Source organism: Delphinapterus leucas, chromosome 3 (genome assembly GCF_059928025.1).
Source record: "Delphinapterus leucas isolate spDelLeu-1000000601 "Yukka" chromosome 3, BTC_Dleu_Yukka2, whole genome shotgun sequence".
Taxonomy (NCBI): domain Eukaryota; kingdom Metazoa; phylum Chordata; class Mammalia; order Artiodactyla; family Monodontidae; genus Delphinapterus; species Delphinapterus leucas.
In genome coordinates, this window is record NC_143131.1 from 126,678,122 (window position 1) to 126,691,225 (window position 13,104).

The window sequence follows — 13,104 nt, forward strand, 5'->3', positions numbered from 1 at the left end:
ACAGCCACTATGGAGAACAGTATGGAGGTTCCTTAAAAAACTAAAAATTACCATATGATCCAGCAATCCCACTACTGGGCATATACCCAGAGAAAACCATAATTCAAAAGACACATGCACCACAATGTTCATTGCAGCACTATTTACAATAGCCAGGTCATGGAAGCAACCTAAACGCCCATCGACAGACAAATGGATAAAGAAGATGTGGTACATATGTACAATGGAATATCACTCAGCCACAAAAAGGAACGAAATTGGGTCATTTGTTGAGACGTGGATGAATCTAGAGACTGTCATACAGAGTGAAGTAAGTCAGAGAAAAATATCGTATATTAATGCATATATGTGGAACCTAGAAAAATGGTACAGATGAACCGGTTTGCAGGGCAGAATTTGAGACACAGATGTAGAGAAGAAATGTATGGACACCAAGGGGGGAAAGCGGCAGGAGGGTGGGGGTGGGGGTGAGATGAATTCAGCGATTGGGATTGACATGTATACACTGATGTGTATAAAATTGATGACTAATAAGAACCTGCTGTATTAAAAAATAAATTAAGTAAAAAAAAATTTTTAAAAACCAAAAGAAACAAACAAAAAACAACGACAACAACAAAAAAAGAAACAGCACATCACCAGCACCTCAGAAACTTACTTTGCATGTCCCACCAGTCACTGCCCCCCATCAAAAGTATCCACTGTCCTGCTTCTAACATCATAAGTAAGTTTTGCCTGTTGTAAACATCATATAAGTAGAATCAGTGTGGGTACTCTTTTACATCTGGCTTCCTGTGCTAACATTTTGTTTGTGAGAGTCAGTCTTGTTGTTTCATGCATTTATGGTTTGTTCATCCTCATTGCTATATGTTCCATTGTGTGATTATATTATACCACCATGAATTTATTCTTCTTACTGTTGATGAGCATTTGAGTTGTGTCCAGCATTACATATAATGTGGCTATAGACATTCTTTTATGTGTCATCTGGTCAACATGTATATGATTTCTCTTGTCCATATACCTAGGAGGGGTGATATGTTCTCTTAAATAATAAAGATCTGGAAATGCTTTGAGAGCTACATTGAAAAACAAGAAGAAGAATTTAACAAAAGTGTAAAGTTTATACTTTGAAAACTACAAAATATTAAAGACTATCTAAGTAAATGGAAAGATATACCATGCTCATGGATCAGAAGCCTTAACATTGTTATGATGGCAGTATTCTTTAGATCAATCTACAAACTTAGTGCTATCTTAGCTCAGGCTGCCATAACAAAATAACATAGATTGGATGGCTTAAACAACAGTAGTGTATTTTCTCACAGTTCTGGAGGCTGGAAGTCCAAGATTAAGGTGCCTTCATAGTTGGGTTATGGAGAGCTTCCTTCCTGGCTTGCAGACAGCTTCCCTCTCACTGTGTCCTCACATATCACAGAGGGAGGGAGGGAGGAGCAGAGAGAGAGAAAGAGAGGGAGAACGAGAATGAGCAAGTTTGCTGGTGTCTCTTCTAATGAGGTCACTAATCCCATAATGAAGGTCCCATCCTTATGACCTCATCTAAACCTGATTATCTCCTAAAGACCACCTATCTAAGTACCATCACATTAGGGCTTGGGGCTTCAACATATGAATTTGGGGGAGGACACTATTCAGTTCATAACACATGTAATTGCTATAAAAATCCCCACTTGCTTCTCTGTAGAAATTGGCAGACTGATTCTAAAATGCATATGGAATTGAAAAGAACATAAAATAGCCAAAGCAATCTTGAAAAAGAAGAACAAGGTTGGAAGACTCAAACTTCCCACTTTCAAAACTTACTACAAAGCTACAATAAACAAAACAGTGTGGTTCAAGGATAGACATATAGATCAATAGAGTCAAAATGAGAGTGCAAAAATAAACCCTTATATTTATGGTCAGTTGAATGTCATAGAGGCAGCCAAAATAATTCAATAGGGAAAGAACAGTCTTCAACAAATGATGCTAGGAAAACTGAACATATATATGCGAAAAAAAATTTGCATTCTTCTTCACATCATACAAAAAAATTAACTCAAAATAAGTCAAAAACCTAAACATAAGAGCTAAAACTATAAAATTTTTAAGAGAAAATATAGGAGTAAATCTTTGTGACCTTAAGTTAGGCAAAGCCTTCTTGGACATGACACCCAAAGCACAAACAACTAAGGAAAAATAGATAAACTGAACATCATCAAAATTAAAAACTTTTTTGCTTCAAAACATACCATGAAGAATGTGAAAGGCAACACACAGAATGGGAGATAAAATTTGCAAATCATATATCTGGTAAAGGGCTTGTATCTAGACTATATAAAGAATACTTACAACTTAATAATAAAAAAGACAACCAAATTTCAAAATGGGCAAAGGATATGAATAGACATTTCTATGAAGAAGTTATATAAATGTCCAATAAGCACATGAAGAAATGCTCAACATCATTAGCCATCAATGAAATGCAAATAAAACCACAATGAGATAAACTTCACACCCACTCAGTTGGCTATAATCAAAAAAGACAGATAATACAAGTGTTGGCAAGAATGTGGAAGAATTGGAACCCTCATACCTTGCTGGTGGGAATGTAAAATGTGTAGGTGCTTTGGAAAACAATCTTGCAGTTCCTCTAGGGGTAAACATAGAGTTACCATATAACCCCAACAATTCCAAATTCCACTGCTAGACTTACACTCAAGTAACGTATGTTCACACAAAAACTTGTACACAAATGTTCATAGCAATATTATTCATAAAGTCAAAAGTTTGAAACAATTCAAATATCCATCAGCCAGTGAATGGATAAGTACAGTGTGGTATATCCATACAGTGGAATATTATTCAGCGGTAGAAAAGAGATACTGATACATGCTCCATGTGGATAAACCTTGAAAACACAAATGGTCCATAAGCAGGTAATAACATTCTCAATTTCATTAATAATCAGGGAAATTAAATTTAAAATCACAATAGAACATCCTTTCACCTGTACCATGTTAACTAAATATAAAAAGTTAGGTGTTACCTGGTATCTGTGATAATATAGCTCAGTGAGAACTGCTGGTGGGAATGTAAATGGGAAAAACTTATTGGAAAACAGTGAGACATCACCTCACAAATACAAGAATGTTCAAGGCAGCATTTCCATAAAGGAAAAAAAAAAAACACAAGCAGCTTGGATGTCCTTCAGCAGTGGAATAGATCAATTGTGATATAGTCAGACAACGAAATACAGCACAGCAGTGAAAATGAATGACCCACAACTACATGCATCAACATGGATGAATCTCAAAAACATAATACTGAGAGAATGAAGCAGTAAATTACACAGAAGAGTAGATGCAGTATGATTCCATCCATATAAAGTTCGAAAACAGGCAAAACTAAACAATATATTGTTTGTAGATACCTCAAAGGTAGTAAAACTGTAAAGAAAAGCAAGAGAATGATAAACACAATTTGGGGCGTGGTGTGGGAAGCAGGGCGCTCTTAGGGAGATGGAAACAGGCTTCCGAGCTGCTGGTGATGTTCTCTTTCATAAACTCGGTAGTGAGTAGCTGGGAGCATGTTTTATTCTTCTTCTTTACACTGTACATATATATTTACTACATCTTCTGTATGTATAATATATTTCACAATTTAAATGTTTAAAATAATGAGATCACCCTCGGGGGCCCTTCTAACACTTTGATTTTGAAATTCCATAAAACTGTCTCATTTGAAAAGTTGAAAATCAACAGAATTATATGACAGAATCCTAGACTCTCAGATCTGGATGTGTCCTCAGTTACCACATAGCCCCCTCATTTTACAAATGAGGTAACTGAGCTCCAGAGGGGTGAGGTCACTTTTTCAAAGTCACACAGCACCTGAGTGCTAGAATGGGAATATGGAGGAAGGTCCAGTGACCCTCAAAACAGTACATTTTCCACTGAAACACAGTAGGGCTGTGTGCACGTCCTATTCTAGGCCTTATGTTTACAGTGAGCATTCTGTGTTTTCTGAAAGCAGTTCTGAGTTCCCATATTCTGTCCCATTGTCAGGCTGTATAATCTTTCTTTTAATTAATAGACTATATTTTTCTGATTCACAGAATAATGACTGCCCTGGATGTATTAATTCCACATCACTTCCATACTACAGACCCTCTCCATGGCCTTTCCTGTTATTTGAATGCAGAGCTCTGCTCAGCCTCAAATACATCTGTCGTGCTGGTCCAGCTTTCCTTCCACCCCATGTTCCCCACTGTATTTCCAGGAACCCCTGGGATTCTTATCAACCTTTACATCCTTTCTACCTTCCTCCTTCAGCTCCTTGGGGGAAATGAAGGAACTGATTGTTCCAAGTTTTCGTATGGCCTCCTGGTTTTCTCCACTGGGAGAGGTGGCTCTGGACGTGGAGTTGGCAGGGGACACAAAGGAGAGAAAAGAAGGGAAAAAACAGGAGCTGTTTCCAATGAGGTTGTAGGCCATGCTGACTAATTCCACAGCCATGAAGTCAATTGATCTGCCACCTGCACACCCCAGCACAGCCTGTTCTCTGGCCTTGCCTGCCTTCCAGACCAGGCATTGTTTGCTGTGATGAGATTTCATGAAGCCTGATGAAAGTTGGACCCTTCCCCACCTACCACCACCACCAGCACCACTTCTACTCATAAGCCCCGCCTCTCTGCAAGGGGTGGTCCCCAGTGGCTGCCAGCTCTACCTCACGTGGAATTTAAAATGTTTAGGCTTATAGTCAGCCCTACCTTCTCCTAGACTCACAGGATGTCAGTGTCAGAAGAAAAGCTCAGGTCATTTCTTGTCCAGTTTCTGCTCTTTACACAGAAGTGAACAGAGGCCCCAAACAACAGAGGACCAAGTTCAGTGTCACCCAGAGAGTTAGATAGCCCAGGTGGTCTGACTTCCAGAGCAGAGTCTCTCATGGTCCTAGACCGTTTCCCCTGGTGCTGTGACATTTGGAGCCGCCCTCCCTCACCTTGGCCTTTGGAGCCTACCTCTGGCCTGCAGAGTGAACAAACACTTGCAAAATACTTCTGACATTCACCTAGAAGTCCCTCCTACTTTTAACCTGGCTGCTTTTGCAAAACGTTCCCCATTAAAGATAAGAGAGTATTTACTGGGGTGATTTCACCCAGTTCAGGCCAGGTCCTCGCACTTACAGGCTTGGAAAACATCTTGTTGGTTTCCCCACCGTGGATCACGCTTGGTAAAGTTGAGTCATGCTAACCACATCTCTGGGAAACGGACGTATAAAACCCGAGTGCCTGTTTATTAACATAAACAAGAGCTGTAACTCTCCGTTGTGCTAGTTCATGTTGCCCTGATCAGCTGCTTGTCTCACGAAGGCAAAACCTATGTAGAAAGTCAGACTGTCAGACTCAGAACAAGGGGAGCTGGTCTCGGGATTTGAATGAGCTCTCAAGTGGCCTTCCTTTGATTGCTGACCAGCCCCTTCCTGGCTGACCCATCCTTGCTTTAGCTGGATCAATAAACTCAGCCGTTCTGGTGGCCCTGAGAGTCATTCAATCTCTTGGAAGAAACTTAGCCTCTTCCTGCTCTTCCCATTATGTGTTCATTTCGTAACTTAACTCTCAGAGGGAAATCTCATTTCCCACGTTTCTAAGTCTTCTGGGGGAGGGGAGTCCCACATGATTCAGTTGTTCAGACACCTATAATTATATCCACCTGCTTTTCTATTATCTGCCCTATATTACTTCATATTGTCCACAAGGATATCCCAAAAGACTTTATAAAGTACCTTATGAAATCATGTTGCCTCTCTGTTCAGAAGTGATCAGTGCAATTGATCATTTCTGCAGCTGGGTGATAGGGAATCATTATAATCTTCTCTCTACTGTTGTATATGTCCGAGATTTTTCAAAATAATTTAAGATTTTAAAAACTAGGGGAAAAACCATCCGTGGCTTCCTAGTTTCCCACAAAGCCTAAACGTCTTAAACTGGACTTGGCCCCTCTTCCTCCAACTGGCCTGGCAATATTTTCGTGTAATATTGCCTTCCACTCCCTAAAAACACCACCCTTACCCTAGCCGCATCTCCACACAAATATTGCCTGTAGTTTCCTGCCTTTGTGCTTTAGCTCATTCCATTCCTTCACTTCAACTTAGATGCTACCTCCTCCAGAAAGCCTTCATTGATTCCTCCCACTCACAGCACTTGCTACCTACACCAGCCCATGGCCTGTCCCCACTGATGTATGTTCTATGTGGTCTTCCCTCTGCATCCATTGTTAGCTCTTTGGATTTCAAGGATTGTGTTTTATCATTCCTGCCTGGGAACAGATCTACCTTTTATGGCTATGGTGAAGCTGGATTATAATCTTCAAATCATACATCCCATTGCCATCCTAACTGGTCTTCACCTAGCACAGACTCATGCACGTAGGAAATGCCCAGGGCATTTTTAACTGAATGATTCTTTCATCAAACTCATGATACCACGAGCTGCGTTGCATTGCGTGCGCTACATGGCTTTAAACTTTTCCTCCATGTTTGGAGAGGATTGTATAGCATGGGTGGTCTCAGCATGCATCAGGATCAGCTGGGGAGTGTGCTAAAATGCAGATGCCTGGGCTCCAACCCGAGGGAGTCTGATTCAGGTCCAGGCAGCTGCAGCTCAAGAAGCCCGCCAGGTGATTCTGATGCAAGTGGTCTTCGGGCCATCCTTTAAGGAGCCCTGGCCCCAAAGGCCCATGAGGTCCCGTGCATCACCATTCTCTGGCCAGTTACGACTGAGTCAGACAGCAGCCTTGTCCCCAGCGAGAACCTCATGCTTGTAGACCCTCCCTGGACTCACCTGCCTTTGTTTCCCGCCTTGTTTCCCCAAGTGTGTGGCTGTGGCCTGGCTCAGTCAGGCTTCTTCTTCAAGAACCAGGAGTACATCTGCACCCAGGACTATCAGCAGCTCTACGGCACCCGCTGTGACAGCTGCCGGGACTTCATCACGGGCGAGGTCATCTCCGCGCTGGGCCGCACCTACCACCCCAGGTGCTTCGTGTGCAGCTTGTGCAGGTGAGCAGCAGGCCAGCGGGGGCGGGACCCTCTGCCCGGGATCCTGCAGCAGGGAAGAAATGGCCTTTCCCAGGCAGACCTGGGGCTTACTCGGCTTTTTGCTGGACACTTGCATCCTCTAATCTCAGGGGAGGAAGGACCTGACAGGCTAGTGGTTTTCAAACATTTAGCGGCTGAATCCTGTTTGTCAAACGTGATCTAGTATAAAACACTGGTTTGTCCCGAGACAAAGGCAGCGTAAGGATCTGAGCCCCAACACTCAGCCTCCCACTTCCCGTCAAAAGGCCCTGAAGGAACCACTGAGGGCCCTGGCCTCTCAAAACTCAGTTTGGAATCCATGAATCTGGCTCAGGCTCTCACACCCTCAGCCACATACGGTACTGGAATATCTATTTATAGCCTTCCTCCATGACCCTGGCAGGTGACCCCACCTCTGTAAGCCTCTGCTTCATTGGTGAATTGACATCAAAGCCAGTCCAACTTCATTGGGTTTCCATGAAGATAAATGAGATGGTACATGCAGAGAGACCTTATCTCAATGACTGGTACCAAATTGTGTCTACTTTTATTCTCTTCATTATCATAATGATCATTATCTAGCCTCTCAAGACCTCTGATAGGTGATGGAAAGCTCACCCCTTCCCTCCTCCCCACCCTCAGCATACCTGTCACTTGTTAACTTAGCAAAGGTACATTAAGGGCCCAGTGTATGCTAAGCACCATATTAAGGAGATGAAAAAATAAAGAAACCTCAACGCTGCCCACAGATATGTTAAAATTTAATGGACTGCTCTGATTAAGTCATAAGTAAAGCACGATTGGAGTATATGTATGCATTTTTTAATTGGGAAAGTCATTTATAGATTAATTATTCTCCTCGTATAATAACCACCTCTTTGTTACCAGTTAGAGTAACTAACCAATTAGAGCTTCTGATTGAGACTAAGGACACAGTGCATAAGAAAATATTATCACCCAGTGGAATTCATTCATTCATCCAACCCTTAAGACCTGGAATCCCAGAACCATTGGAAGTTTGCACAGTAGGGTCCGTATGGTCTAAAGTGGAGGTTTTGTGAAGCCCCATGGAGAATAGGTGCCTTCCCAAGGTCATGCCGGGTCCTTTTACCATGAATCAGTGCCTGGGCTGTGATGAGAAACACGGCTCCCCTCCCTCCCTGGCACTCCCTCCATTGTTCATGTTGCTAATGTAAGGGCAGTGGAGCCACTGCAGGCTTACGGGGGCATAAACTCAGAGTCCGTATTAACAGGCATCCCAATCCACACAAGCGAGAGCTGCTGTGTGATGGGATCAGCTGTACTGAGGGCTCTATGCACTTTATATTTAGTTAGGGAGGCAGGACACGACGAGCTTGAGCCCCTGAGCTGTAGAACTCGCAAATGCAGGCGAGCAGAGGAAGAGGTTCTTTGAGGATGTCTAAACTTCCTGTGGAGTGAAAGAAGGAAATTTTGGCAAGTTGGGGAGTTGAATGAGTTCTTCCTGACATACAGGGGATAGGTCAATTTGGGAGGGAAGAAGTCCTTCCAGGAAGAGGAAGTACCTCTGAGACATTCTTAGCCTCTTCATTATAGAAGAGAAATGTAAGCCCAAATAAGTGTCACGATTTTCCCAGTGTTTAAAAATCATGTAAATGGCCCAACTGGGTCTCCAGCTCTGGTCCTGGCCCTAACTGAGTGGTTTAGCCTGGCCCCGTGAACAGCACTTGAATGTGCCTGGTGCTCTATGTGTGCAGTGTGTGCTACCAAAGGTCTTCAAGCACATGTGTTGTCAAGTCACCTATAGACATGGAACCCTCTGGAGAGATGGTGTTGAATTTCTCCTTCATCCCTCTTGCAGGAAGCCTTTCCCCATTGGAGACAAGGTGACCTTCAGTGGGAAGGAATGTTTGTGTCAGACATGCTCCCAGTCCATGACGAGCAGTAAGCCCATCAAGATCCGTGGACCAAGCCGTGAGTCCTCCCCACGGGGCACGTCGCCATCCACGAGTGCCATCTCCCAGGGCTCTCCTTTCCCAGCTTCGCTAACTGCTTCCGCAGCCTGGAGGGAAGTGGGGGAGGTTCCCACCCTGGAGGACTCCTGAAGCATGACCCAGTTGGCACACAGCCCAGACTCACAAACTTCCCAAAGCACAAATGCAGGGAAAACCGGCTGCCCAACTGTGAACAGAGATGGCCTGTGCCATGTGTTGGCCACTTGGGTGGTTCTCCTGGGATGAGCAGGGCTCCTTATCTCCCCTCTGGTCCACACTCCCAAGGGCATCGCAACAGAGCTGATCAAGTGTTTTCCACCAGTGGCTGTCAATTTTTACAAACTCCACTAAAGAAGAATATGCAGACATATCTTAGCAAAAGAGGGAATATGAGAGAAGGCCACAAGGGCTGTGCTAGTGCCCCTTGGGGTGTGTTCCGTGGACCGTGACATCAGCTTCACTGCAGGACTGATAAAAATACAGATTTCTGGGCCCACTCTTGACTTCTAGGAATGGGACCTAGAAATCTACAATCTTAATAAGCTTCTTGGGTGATTCATTTGCTGCTCCTAAGACTGAGAACTACTGTCTAGGGATGAGGGGGACACTTCGCAGGCCATCGTAAAGGTCACGTTCTATCACCAAAACATAGATGGGGAGTTGGGGGGAACTGAGGATCAATAGTGCCTCGGAACAGTCATTCTGATTTGTGGAATGTCCATTCCATTCAAACGTGTCTAGCCGTAAGATATCCAAATCACTGTTCCAAGATGCCCTTGTCAGGCCACTGACTGCATGTGCTCACACACACACGGACACAGCCCCCTGGGTCTCGGTAAGCCAAGCTAAGCGCCGGCATTCTTTCATGTTACGTGACACTCTCACTGGCCTTGTCGTCAGAATCAATGAAAGCCCATTAGCGTCTTGTGCGGCATCACTGTGTGGTATGGGGGCTGCTGGCCACGGCACCAGCAGAGTCAGCATGCTGAGGCTGTGTCTGGCTGAGGAGGGCGAGCACAGAATACCCCAAGTCAGCAGGGCTGAGCTCCCGGGGGTTCCATTAGCATGGGGGCCAGTGGGGAGGCTCCCTCCCTTGCCCTTCCGTTCTTTCAGTTGAATCAGATCTGCTCCCAGACTTTCCGTCAGTATCTTCGGTGGGGCTCAAGAAAAATTTGCCGCTCTGATCAGGTTTCCATCTTGAGGTGGCTGAGTGCACACACTGTTATCCTTCATAACTCCTTGAAAGCATCATCCAAAATGACAGCAAGGCTGGGATGCAGGACCACAGCGCCATGGCTGATGCTGCCAAGGCGCCCAGACACCAGTGGGACCACGTGTGAGTTCACAGAGGGAAGCCGGCTGGAGTCAGGAGGCTGCCATCCTTCTGTGTGAATGCACAGCCATCATGTAGCCTCCCTGTGGCTCAGTTTACCCAACTTTGTGGACAGCAAGTGTATCAGTATTCGGGAATCAAACCGACATACGTCATAGTGTGTAAAATGCTCTCTAAATATAAATGAGGGATTTTGTTGGCTTGGAGGTTTAGTCTAGGAAACATCCCAAAGGAGAACTGAGAATAAGATTCCTGAATCTGCTATTACTTCACTATTACTTCACTCAGTGTTGCGTGTACTGCGTGCCTTGGGGAATCTCAGACAGGTGGGAGATTTCCTCGGCTAAGTGCGGGAGCCCTGCCTGGGAGCATGTCCACAAGAAGAGGCTGTGTCCACCATAATTCTGCAGATCAGGAGGTGAAGAAGGTGAGGAAGAGTGAGTATAGAAGAGCAAGTGAGCACGTGGGCCGTCTCCGGGGGGATGCCTAGGATCATGGCTCATCTTGTTACTCATGAAGTCTAGACATCACTGTGTGGATCTACAGGGCATATGTTTCATAGAAATGTTTTATCCCTAAAGGTGGTCATTATCCATGCTGTAAACGCAAGGCAGCCACCTGACTTGAGGGGAAGTTGGAAGGTCTGCTTAGTTCCCCCAAGGTTGGAGGGAACTAAAACAAGATTCAAGAGAGTGCTAAGGGGAAGAACATATCATGGAGAAGGAAAATGAAAGCAGGAAAACTTGCTGTATTCTTGAAGCTACAGGAGTGTGAAGTTTCATCCCTGGAATGTAAAGACATTCTGGAAAAGCAGGAGCAGTATCTACTCAAAAGAGATCAAGAAGAATACTTAGGAACTGTCAAGAGAAAAGAATTGTATTACTTATCACAGGCAGAAGAAGTGTTTCCTCACGGATCTCACCAAGAAGAATCAGGAGCAGAAGTAGCATGGCCACCATAAGTACCACCACCACCACCATCTTCACAATCACCCCCACCATCATTACAAGCACCACTATCACCAACACCACCATCACCACTGCTAACATTGATTGACGGTGACTATTGCCAGGCACCGCACAGACCTCACTGAGAAGAATCAGCAGCAGTAGCACCACCACCATCACCACCAAAACCACCACCATCACTATTGCTAACATTGATTGGCCATTACTGTTGTCAGGCACGGCACTAAGTTTTCTATATATAACATCTCATTTAATCATTATAATAACTCTACGAGGGAGATAAGAGTAATGGTTTTTAGATGAGAAAACTAAGACTCAGACAGCATAAATGACTTGCCCAAAGTCACTCAGATAATGATAATGTAACTGGAATGTGAGCCCAGGCAGTCTGGCTTTGAAGCCTATTTCCTTAACACCCTATACCAGAGACATGACTCGCTAATAGGAAGGGTCCTGTCTCCCTGGATTAGTTGCCTAAAACGAGGTGGGGAGCTTGCTATGACTCACAAACCCACTGATTTTTGCTGATCTAAGTGGAATGAATGACACAGTCAAAAAAAACTAAAAATAGTTGTCTGGGGTCTTTAGAGTCTCCAGTAAACTGAGGGATTTAGGAGGAACAAGTGGTGGAATCATACTTTCTGCCAGCTGAAGGTTGTAATTTTGGAATAAAGAGGAACGTAGGAGGAATGGAGTGGACAGCTGGGTCTGCAGAATCCAACTTGGGACAGGGTGTGGTTTTCCTGACCCTGCTTGTTACACCAGACCCGGGCTCCCGGATGGGGTGTTTGAGGCTCCACTGCGTGGCCAAGAGTGAAAGTTGAGAGAAGAGGGAGGAAAAGGTCCTGATAAATATGAAGCCTGTAGAGTGGAGGATGAGCAGTATAACATGAAAAGAAAAAGCATGTGGAGCAGGTAAGCCAGAATTCTCAGGAGGAATCAGCAGGCCTTCCTACATCAGGAATATTGCTTCTGACCTCATATCAGAGATTGGATAATGCACAGAGTATGAGTTAAAAACATGAGAATAGGGCTTCCCTGGTGGCGCAGTGGTTGAGAGTCTGCCTGCCGATGCAGGGGACACGGGTTCATGCCCCAGTCCGGGAGGATCCCACATGCCGCGGAGCGGCTGGGCCCGTGAGCCGTGGCCGCTGAGCCTGCGCGTCCGGAGCCTGTGCTCCGCAACGGGAGAGGCCGCAACAGTGAGAGGACCGCATACCGAAAAAAAAAAGGGGGGGGGGGCGGTGAGCTGCTCACCCCTGGAAGCTGTGACACAGAGGAAGGTGCCCACGCCTGTTGAGAATGCTGTAGCTTCCTGCATTGCGTGGGACTTTGGCCAAATGCTCTGTGAACTCTGAGCCCCTGTGGAATCATTTAACCCTATCAATGAGGCCCACAGAGACACAAGGTCAGCATTTGTGGCCTAGAAAGCTGGACCAGACGCCTGAGCCCTTGGGTTTTACTGTTCGGAGCATGGGCAAGTCACTTCAGAGGCCATCTGTCTATAAAAGAGGAGGGGGTACCTGACCTCTCTAAACTATGACATTCTGAAGACTGTGATGATCAGGATAGGGTGGGGGTAGACTTATCCCAGGAGAAAAGAAATCCTAAAACTATTCTCCCAGCCCCCATTTGAAGGCCTGGGACTTGAAGCATTTTGCAATGGGAGACCTTCCTGCCCGCAGCTTGCACTAAGAGACGTTAGAAAGGCGCTGTGTGGCCAAGAGGCGCGGACTGTGGGAGCTGCTTCATACAC

General features: G+C 45.0%; 1 protein-coding gene across 15 annotated transcripts in view; it reads left to right on the forward strand.

Annotated features, from left to right (window-relative positions):
- Window positions 1-13,104, forward strand: part of ABLIM3 (actin binding LIM protein family member 3) — a 193,549-nt gene that overhangs the window by 99,307 nt on the left and 81,138 nt on the right. For 8 of the 15 annotated variants that reach the window (XM_089909516.1, XM_089909521.1, XM_089909522.1 and 5 more), the window contains exon 3: window positions 6,873-7,056. In XM_089909516.1, coding sequence (XP_089765642.1) covers window positions 6,873-7,056 — 184 coding nt within the window. Of the gene's footprint in view, window positions 1-6,872; window positions 7,057-8,914; window positions 9,028-13,104 lie in introns of all 15 variants that reach the window. The other 7 variants (XM_089909518.1, XM_089909519.1, XM_030762775.2 and 4 more) reach the window with 1 other exon arrangement.